The sequence below is a fragment of the Sorex araneus genome, chromosome 1, assembly GCF_027595985.1.
Source record: "Sorex araneus isolate mSorAra2 chromosome 1, mSorAra2.pri, whole genome shotgun sequence".
NCBI classification, from domain to species: domain Eukaryota; kingdom Metazoa; phylum Chordata; class Mammalia; order Eulipotyphla; family Soricidae; genus Sorex; species Sorex araneus.
In genome coordinates this window covers 58,023,128-58,033,917 of record NC_073302.1, presented here as the reverse complement: position 1 = coordinate 58,033,917, position 10,790 = coordinate 58,023,128, and the positions used below count along the sequence as shown (strand labels likewise).

At 35.3% G+C, this 10,790-nt stretch overlaps 1 protein-coding gene across 3 annotated transcripts in view; it reads right to left on the bottom strand.

The window, feature by feature from the left end:
• ZDHHC21 (zinc finger DHHC-type palmitoyltransferase 21) overlaps positions 1-10,790 on the bottom strand; it is a 103,729-nt gene that overhangs the window by 40,082 nt on the left and 52,857 nt on the right. For all 3 annotated transcript variants that reach the window (XR_008629258.1, XM_055131935.1, XM_055131932.1), the window contains exon 8: positions 197-240. Coding sequence is in view for 2 of the 3 variants with exons in the window: in XM_055131935.1 (XP_054987910.1) it covers positions 197-240 (44 nt within the window). In the remaining variant the exon portion in view is untranslated. The remainder of the gene's footprint in view (positions 1-196; positions 241-10,790) is intronic.

Here is a 10,790-nt window from a genome sequence, read left to right as displayed (position 1 = left end):
ATCAGTACTTATTTTGTCTGAAAACCCACCATGGCTTGAAGACCCCTCTGTAAGCCTGACAATGCTTAGCTAGTTCAAACCCTAGATAAGGCACCAAGCAAAAATTACCCAATTATCTCTCCATTAGATGCCCAAAGTTTCAACTGTGGCCAGTTTTTTCATTTTAAAATAACAACATTAAACACTTTATACTTACATTTCTTCACAACAGTTTGACATCTTTTCAATAGATGTTGTATCCTATCAAAAATTAAAAATAAATACTTTGTAACAAAAGTCTAAAGGCTTATTTCTATATTTGTGATACTGTAAATCAAATTCCCAGCTTATTCTAAAGATTTAAACACAGAGTTTATGTATGGGAACTGGAAAGTCTAAATTATCAATAAAGATTTCTAAAACTCCCCTGAGGGAGGGAAAAATGGATCTACATAAAAAATGTCAATTTTTAAAAATACTTAATCTCAAAACTTTTAGCGTCACTTCATTAAAATGGAACATTTTACTATGCTTACCTTTCCAAAAACTTTGAAAGTCTACTTTATTTTTAATTACTTGACTATTTATTAAAAATTATGAAAAAGACAAATTAAAGACATAATGGTCATGGACTTCTATACACAAGCAGCAATTAATTATTCGGCAGGATATACCCCATGTATACAACATTTCTATATCTACAGCCCTAAAAAGTAAAGTTAAATGAAGTGTTCTTTATTAAAAACTATTTCATTTTTATTCAATAGAAAAATCAGTCATCATGCAATCAACATTATATATGTACATTTACAATGTATCAATTATTAATTTTATTTCCATATTCAAATTGCTTCACCTATATCAAACTGCCTCATAATATAATTATATTTTCCATAAGGCTCTTGCACAAATATATGAGAAAAAATTCAACAATCACAAGATAGCTTGTAGACATACTGATTAGAATCACAGAAAATCTATAATTAAAGAAACTGCGATTGATCTTACTCTAAGAAATAAACTTTCCAGTTCAGTCTAGGAAACATTTGACTATGCAAGAAAATTGTACCGTAACTAGCAGAGATAAAACTGGAATGAGAAAATAAAAATATAAAACAGAAAGAGAAGAGGAGGTATTTATTATCTATTAGAAAAAATGGGTGGAGGAGGGCAAAAAGCAAAAATTTAACAGACTTGTCCTTTGTTAACAGATCTGAGAATATAGTTTGTTGGGCAGACTGATGAAACAACACATCCAGCTTTGAGTTCTTTCTCGCCAAGTAACACTCAGCCATATATATTGTATCACTGTATCACTGTCATCCTGTTGCTCATCGATTTGCTCGAGTGGGCACCAGTAACATCTCCATGGTGAGACTTGTTACTGTTTTTGGCATATCGAATACTGCCGGGCTCTGCTGTGTGGGCGAGATACTCTCGGTAGTTTGCCAGGCTCTCCAAGAGGAGCAAAGGAATCGAACCCGGATCAGCAGCATGCAATGCAAACGCCCTACCCGCTGCCTTATCACTCCAGCCCCATATTGTTGTATGAGAGGGAAAAAATATGCTGAAAAGTGCTTTGGCACACCTGACAATTGTACATAAAGGAATGGAAAGTGTGGTTTGGGAACATTTTCTACTTGAGACCCCTTTTTACCTGAGAAATTTTTATGCAACTCCAGGTATGTAGGTATAAAATATAGGTACATAAATCAAACACATAAAATCATTAAAAATCATTTTAAAACAAATTTTAAGATTTTTCATAACCTCTTAACTGGTTTCAAAACCCCATAAAAGCTGTGATCCACAGCTAGGGTTCATCATTACTAGGGTTTTATATGTCATTTATATGTCTACTGCATTTAAGTCTTGGTTTAACTGTTATTGACAATGGCCTAGTTAACCCTGGTGTACAGTAAGACAAATATCATTTTCAAGAGTTTCTACGGTCTGACCAACTGAAGACAAAAAGAAAGAATATTCTTCTAGAAAGATCCCTGAAGACTGTTCAATTTAATCATAATCACCAGATTACCTGCACTCTTTATTTTTATTCTATGTTGATGCATATGTTCACATTCAATCCAATAACTTGATTTGATTTGGAGTAAAAGCTACCTTTTAGGTAAATTTTCCACAACTAGATTATATACCTGCTATATTTATCATAATTTCTTTTACATCTGGTGCATGAATGTTTGATGTCCTAAGCACTTCAGATCAAGAGCAGTGGCTCATTTTAACTCTGAGATACAGTGCAAGATATAGCCCTGGTGGCTCTGAGCACTATGGGTTGCCCTGGTATCTCCCAGTTTCACTAAGCCCCTGCGGAACCTTAGGACTGGATCTAAGCACTGACCTGTCAAACTGATACTACTGGGCCCAATATCTCTATGAGTGATGCCAGTGCCCACAGCACCAATGGGTATAGCCCCCATAAAAATGAACAACATACATTTTATATGTATTTGTTTTAATCCAATCAGAGACACACGCAAGATGTGTTTTATACTAAGTACAGTGAGGTTTTTCACATAAATATATGTGAATACGCTAAAGAGAAATCCAACTCCATATATCATCATTTCTGCTTGCTTGGCTCATTACTGGCTCTTTGCTCAGGAAGCACTCCTAATGGGTTTTGGGGATCACATAGGGTGTCAAGGATCAAACCTGGGTTCACTACGTGGAAGGCAAACACCTTACCTGCTGTACTATTTCTCCAGCTCCCCATCAGAGTTTTGAAGTTAGCAAGAAATTTAAATGTAACTTAGCATGCATATAAATTCCTTGGCAAGGAGTCTAGTTTCTATGAAGCTCACTACCATATTCAAGTTCAGAGAAGTATTATAGCCAATATTAGTGTATAATAAAGCACATAAAACGCACTATTTTAAATTTTAATGTCCTTTCTAGGGCTTAAATGCTGACAAGGTATTTTATATAACATAACTTAAATACTTAAATAAGAATATATTTTGTCTTTATTAAACAAAAACATAATTCAGAAAAGATACAATGCTGAAAAGCTTCCTTTAAAAAATGTGGACTGGGGGACAGAGATATTGTACAGCAGGTGAGGTGCTTGCCTTGCACACAGCTGACTGCAATTCAATTCCTGCCACCCCATGCGGTCCCTGAGCACTGCCAGGAGTGGTCCCTTAGCAGAGAGCCAGAAGTAAGCCCTGAGTTCCTGGGCCCAGTCAGGTGTGGCCCAGTCACCAACCACCCTTCCCACCTCCACCCCCCTTCAAAAAAAAAAAAAAGAAGAAAAATTGTGAGTGAACTGGATTGATACTATAATTAGCAATGATGTTCATACTGGCAATGCTGATTTAAGGTAAAGTAAGTCAAATATAATTTCTATTGTGCTGAATGCTGCTGACACTGAATTGATAGGATATGAGAAAAACATGCTAAGGATTAACAATCTCGACTACATTTTGAGGTATGCATTAAAAACCAGCTAAGTTCAATGACTGAATAATGAGACTGTTATTTAACAATATCATTTTAAACGAATTTAACAAACTGAAGATCTGATTTCTTTCACCAAATAAAATAACCAAGTTAAAATCAAATCACCTCTATAATTTGAACTCTTTATGAATTTATTTTAACATTCATAAGGCAGTATTATAGAGGCAAAGATTTTCTTCTTTTAATTGGAAAAGCTTTGCTTTAAGCTATCTTTAGGCATTAAAGTACAGTCCCAACAATAGCATCTATGGAGCCGATGCAAAAATCTTTGAGCATTTAAAGCTGCTCTGAAATCCGTCATTCCCCCCATCTCTCAATCTCACCACAACTGAGAAAAGCACTAAGCTCCCAAGACACCATCAAAAGCTTGGACTATTATACAAACTCCACGGTGCCCAGAAAACAAAAATGCTTGTATACAAATTTAGATAAACTGTCAAGAGCAGTGTCATGGTATACAATAGCTCACTGTCAGAACCTCACCACAAGGCACTGTACCAGCTGTTACAGCACTTCTTGATTAACTCTCTCCAAGCTTACTCACTGAAAACATGACTAATGCAATCATCCAGAACTATTAGTATTGGTGCTCATCAGAATGGACATCATTTTGCGCTATGTGTGAACCTCTGCACAATAAGAAATTCTTGACAACATCAACTACATTAATAACAACATCACTATCCATTTCATTCAGAAAGAAACAAACCAAAAAGGGGGCTAAGTAGACTACAGAATAATTAAGATAATCTGTATCCCTAAATAAAGAATGCTCTCCAAGTGAACTGCTTTGAAAACACTTTAATAATAATGCTAATAAGAATGCACCTATCACGTAAATCCCTTTTAAAAGTCAATCTAAAAATAATCAAATATGATCTTTTAAAAAATGGGTCTTACATTAGTTTGTTTCACAGAAACATCTGGTTGTTTCTCAAAACACCTCAATGCTGAGATTGCTTAACCATGGAAATGAGATTACAAATCCACTATTTTTAAGTTTAAGTAATTTTTAATTATTTTATTTGGGTCAGAGATAATCTGGTCTTGCTAGGTCTAAAACATCATCAGATTATCACTACAATGATTAATTACCCTGTTACCTTCTTCTAACAATAGGAACTTGGAATGGGAATTTTCCTTGAAAAAGTGATTTAAAATTGATTTAGTTCAAAATCTTGAACTAAACCTAAAAAGAAGTAACATTTGCTTTGCTTGTTTGTTATCTACTAGGCCTATATTCAATCTGTGTAAATAAACAATTGTATAATGAAATGACATTCCTGAAAGTAGTCTGCCAAAATGCTTCTTGGTCTTTGTGGTAAGGGGATAAAGGAAAAAGGGAGACAGCAAAGAATTAAATTTACTATGATTTCTCCTCCTCTTTTTTACCCTCCCCTTATTAATTTTTCCCCTTACCAAATTATCACTTCTTTTACACTGAACAGACAGCCACGAATTCAAATTATGACATAATCTACTCCAGGTATGAAATTTCCTACAGGTAGTCTTTAGTTTTTCCACAAAACGAAACAGCAAGAATGTTGTATAAAGTGAAATATGTATTTTAAATTGTAAAATACAAGACAATTTAAATATTATTAGTTAATTAGAATAAAAAACTCAATACCAAATGCATGACAACTTTAAGCCTTAATTTTTTTTCAATCCAGAAAGGGTGGTGTTGGTACAGAATTTAAAAGAGACTAACAGAATATATTCTTTACTCTCTTCTGAATACTTGCATTATTTTTAAATGTCTCCACAAATGGATAGCAGTATTCTGAGGCTGCTTATGTTTATCAAAAGAGATCAAACTTTTGAAAAGGACATTACTTAACAAACATGGTTTCTACTCAGTTTTAGGAATATATCACAATACCACATCTTAGTACAATGAAAAGTTCAATATTAAGCAAAAAAGAAAATAATGTTTAAAACATTATGTTTAAAAACATTATGTTGGTAGTCTGTCATAGTATTGGTATGTAACCTGTCATATAATAAATCACTTAAAAATAACAAATATGATAAATAACTTAAGTCTGATTCAAAAGTGAAAGCTAAAATTTTTGAGGAGGGCTATGAAAAGATTTTGAATTAAAGTTTTGCTGCCAAACCCCACTCTCTGAATCTACTAGAGCTGCTAGATCAAAAGGAGATCATTACCCATTCGCTATAAAATCAATGGCCTTTATAAATAACTTGAATCGTCAAGAGCAATATTCATAATTCTAATTTTACTTTCAGGATTTAGGTGAAAATCTAAGAACTCTTGTCCCAGGGAACATAAATATGTACCAAATATTTTGGTAAATTCAAAATGCAAGGGTAAAATCAGACTATCAGGTCAAAATTATAGTTTGATACTTTTGACCTGAATTACGAACGAATGATATAGTAATTAGAAATGATTACAAAAGCAGAAAAATGGGTTTTAGAAGAAAACCTACTTGTACTATTGGCATTATTATCAAGGTCAAAATTATCAGACTATAATTTTGACCTGACTTAGGAATAAATGATACAGTAATTAGCAAGAATTAAAAAAGCAGAAAATAGGGCTTTAGAAGAAAACCTACTTGTACTATTAGCATTATTATCAATATCATCTGATATAATTATCAGAAAAACCAGAAGAGATACAAAGTTTGTTGAGCTGAATAATAGAAAATATTTATTTTAAGCATTTCTGTTTTCGGGTCATGCATGGTGGTACTTGGGGATGATACTCCTGGCTCAGTGCTCAGGATAGCTCCCTGCAATGCTCAGTGTCTAAACCCAGGGCTTCTACATGCAAACAAAGCATACATCCAGCTCTTTAAGGTATTTCCCCGTACACACACTTAGACACAAATAAAAACTAATATTAGTTTTTGGTAACATGACTTTATTACTAGGATATAATTCATAAACATAATTCATATTTGAGGGAAAGGAAACACAACCCAGTGGTGCTCAGGACTTACTCCTAGATATGTTCTCAGGGATCACATCTTGCAGGCTTAGGGGACCATATCGGCCTCTGGGATCAAACCCAGGTTGGCTGCATGCAAGGCAAGCACCTGACCTGCTATGCCATTAGTCCAGTCCCAATTCACAAATTTATATGTGTGTACCCATACACATTCAAAGTGAACAGTTAGATAAATTATTAGCACATTAACAGAACCTTTATCAATATAATAAATTTATGGATGAGTTCATCACCTCATACAAGAAGTCATATAGTACCTTTGACTATTATCACCAACTTTCAAACTCTTAATTAAGCACTTTGAACTTTTATTTTTTTTTCTGTTTGGGTCACACCTGGCGATGCTCAGGGGTTACTCTTGGCTCTGCACTCAGGAATTATTCCTGGTGGAGCTTGGGGAAACATATAAGATGCCGAGGATTGAACCTAGGTCGGCCACGTGCAACGTAAACGCCCTACCTGCTGTACTATTGCTATGGCCCCAGCACCGTGAACTTTTAATATCTGAACACCAGCTTACTTACCATGCAGCATGTGTTAGTACTTCATTTCTTTGTATGGTCAAGTAATTTGCCCATTCTTTTTTTTTTTTAATAATGTAGGAGCACTGCTATTTATTCAGCCATTGATTAAACTCATTGAACTGAATTTGCCCATTCTTAATAGATGTAACATATCGTATGCATTTATTAACAACTGATGAACAAGTGTGACTGCACTCAATTTGGGGATGTAATGTATCATGCTACCATAAATATCTGCGTGCAAAGTTCTGTGTAGATGTAAATTTTTGGAGAACAGCCAGAATGCTTTATAAAAGAGCTGCACCATTTTTCATTCCCTTTAACGGTGTATAATGAATGTTGTGATTTATTGTTTATTATTGTCTGTGTTTTTTATTAAGCTATCCAAGTGAGAATGAAGTGAAGTGATACCTCATTATGATCTTGATTTGTATTTCCATGATAACTAATAATGTTCAGCATCTTTTCAAGTACTGATTATCCTCTTGTATCTCTTGTTTTTTGTTACTGTTGTCTTATTTTGCACTATTGGTAACTGAATCCAGGCCCTCACAAAAGAATGACCAGAATAAAAAGAAAACTCAGACTGGCAGAAAAAATAATTGCCAACCACTCATTGAATAAAGGGGTAATATCCAAGATATTTAAAATACTGGCAAAACTGAAAAACAAAAACAATCAATCCCATGAAAAAAAAAAAAGAAAAGAAACAAGGAGAAGAAATGAACAGAAACTTGCTTAAAGATGACATACAGAGAGTCAAGGGAATATATGTAAAATGCTCCACATCAATGATTATCAGGGAAATGCAAATCAAAACAAAAATGAGATATCACCTCACATAACTGAGACTGGTACACATCACAAAGAACAACAACAACAACAAAACCCAGTGTTAGTGAGGATGTGTGGAAAACAGAACTCTCATCTACTTCTGCTGGGGAATTGTCAACTGGTTCCACATTTTTGTGAACAATATGGACACTTGTCAAAAATATAAGAATTGAGCTTCCACTTGACCCAGAAAAACCACTTCTGGCATCAACCTCCAAAGTTCAAAAAATCTACTCAGAAAAGGCATTTGTTCTCGTATGTTCATTACAGCATTATTCACAAGAACCAAAATCTAGAAGCAACCTTTGACCATGTTTTAAAGAGACGTCTTTTTATTACTAGAGCTTTTTTTTTTCTTTTAAGTTGGAAAGTTTTGGAGTTTATTTTGGATTTTGCTGTGCCATGAAATGAAACCATGGTCTTACACAGCAAGGCTGGCACTCTAAACTAAGAAACATATTTTTTAAGCTCTTTATATATTCTAGATTCAAGTCTCATATCAACTGTAGGATTTGCAAATATTCTCTCCCATTCTGGGAGTTGTCTTTTGGCTTTCTTGATAAAGCTCCTGAACACAAAAATGCATAATTTCATGTGTGAGGTGACAGATCAATGAGCTGGAGAGCATTTGTTGCATGCTACGGGCCTGAGTTTATTCCTTGGCACCACACATTCCTATGAACATGGGAGCAACAAGAGCATGGCTAGATGTAGTCCCCAAATAACAAACAAGTTCATAGATTTTAAGTCCAAAGTATTTATTTTTAACTTGGTTATCTGTGCTTTTATAATTATATCTAAGATACCCCTACCTAATCCAATATCTACTCCTTTTCATTTTGTAAGCATCTTACCATTTTATATCTTACACTTAGGACTGTGGCTGAAGCGATAACACAGCAGTTGGGCATTCGCCTTTCATGCGGCCGACCGAGTTCAATTCCTTCGCCCCTCTCGGAGAGCCCAGCAAGCTACCGAGAGTATGGAGCCCGCGAGGCAGAGCCTGGCAAGCTACCCATGCGTATTGGATATGCCAAAAACAGTAACAATAAGTGTCTCAATGAGAGACATTACTGGTGCCCGCTCGAAAGAATCAATGAAAACGGGATGACAGTGATGCAACTTAGGACTGTGATCTATATTGTGTTAATTTATATATGTATTATGTGGTACTGGTCCAAATTTATTTATTTTTGTTTGCTGTCATCTTTCTATCCCAGATGTCTGTTGAAAAGATTATTCTATCCCCCAGTGAAGAGTTTCATTGAAAAATCACTGTCCTTGGGTCCAGGAGATAATATAGTGGTTAGGGTATGTGCTAGGTGAAACGAGGTTTGGTTCTTGGCACCACAAGTATCTGCCGAGCATAACCAGGTGCAGTTCTGGAGTTCTCTTACACTGAGGCACTGGGTGGCCCAGGTAGCCCTGGCACTCCCAGCCTGAGCAACATTGCATCCTCTCTCCTTGCATTGAACTGAAAGGCCTTTTGTGTGACCCCAGAGGCCGCTGGGCACAACTTGGGAGGTTCCCCTCCAAAATAAGAAAAATAAAAGGAAAAATAACTAACTGTTCATAGATATAAACGATATTTGTAAATACTCAACCCTAATTCATTTTATATGTCTATCTTTTTATATTAGTATCACAGTTTTTAAAAATTTTTTATCACACGTTTTTGATAAATATTGTTCTATAGTAATTCTTGATAGTTCATTCTTACTATACTTTTTTCTACTGAGTAGCACTGTAGCACTGTTTTCCCACTGTTCATCCACTTGCTCAAGTGGGCACCAGTAACATCTCCATTGTGAGACTTGTTGTTACTGTTTTTGGCATATCGAATATGCCACCGGAGGCTTGCAAGGCTCTGCCGTGTGGGTGAGATTCTCTCAGTAGCTTGTTGGCTCTCTGGGAGGGACAGAGGAATCAAACCAGGGTTGGCTGCGTGCAAGGCAAATGCCCTACCCACTGTGCTATCGCTCCAGTCCTATATTCTGATAAAATAATATACTTGGTCCTACTATAAAAGCAGACTTCATGTGATAAATAATAATTTTGTGATGATAGGTCAAAGTAATTGCACATTTATAATTTTTTTATATACAATGATATTGCCAACTTGTCTTTCTTTTTTTTTTTTTGCTTTTTGGGTCACATCCAATAAGCAATACACAGTGGTTACTCCTGGCTCTGCACTCAGGAATTACCCCTGGCAGTGCTCAGCAGACCTTATGGGATACTGGGATTCGAACCTGGGTCAACCGTGTACAAGGCAAACGCCCTACCAATTGTGCTATTGCTTCAGTCCAATTTGTCTTTCAAAAAGGTAATACCTGGGGGCTAGAGCTATAGTACAGGGCGTAGGACGTTCGCCTTGCATGCGGCCGATCCAGGTTCAATCCCCGGCATCCCATATGGTCCTCCAAGCACTGCTAGGAGTAATTCCTGAGTGCAGAGTCAGGAAAACCCTCCTGTGCATCGTTGGGTATGACCCAAAAAGCCAAAAAGAAAAATTTTTTTTAAAAAAAGGCTATATACCTGAAAATTGGCACTTACAACACATCAACAGTAAATGAAAAAATCTGTTTACTCCACAATTATGCAATGCAGCGTATTTAAATTAAGGACTTATTATATATACAGTGTACTTTTAAATTAAGTATCAAACTTTTAAATCCAAATCAAAGTAAAGTGATATTTCTCACATTTTGATGTTTTTAAGGTCAAAATTCCATTTGGCTAATAAATATACGCAAAACCAATTAAATCACTAGTACTATGTTTCTACCAGCATCCCTATTTAGAGGAATTTACCCTAAACAATTTAAATAGGAAAAAGAGATGCACAAAATGCTATTTTTAATATAGAGAAAATTATTGCTACTTAGAGGCCTGATCAACAGGAAAATGTTTAATTAAAAATTCAATGAACAAAGTACATGCATGTATTAAAAGCTAAGTGTAGTCATATAAAACACTTTATGTTAACACTT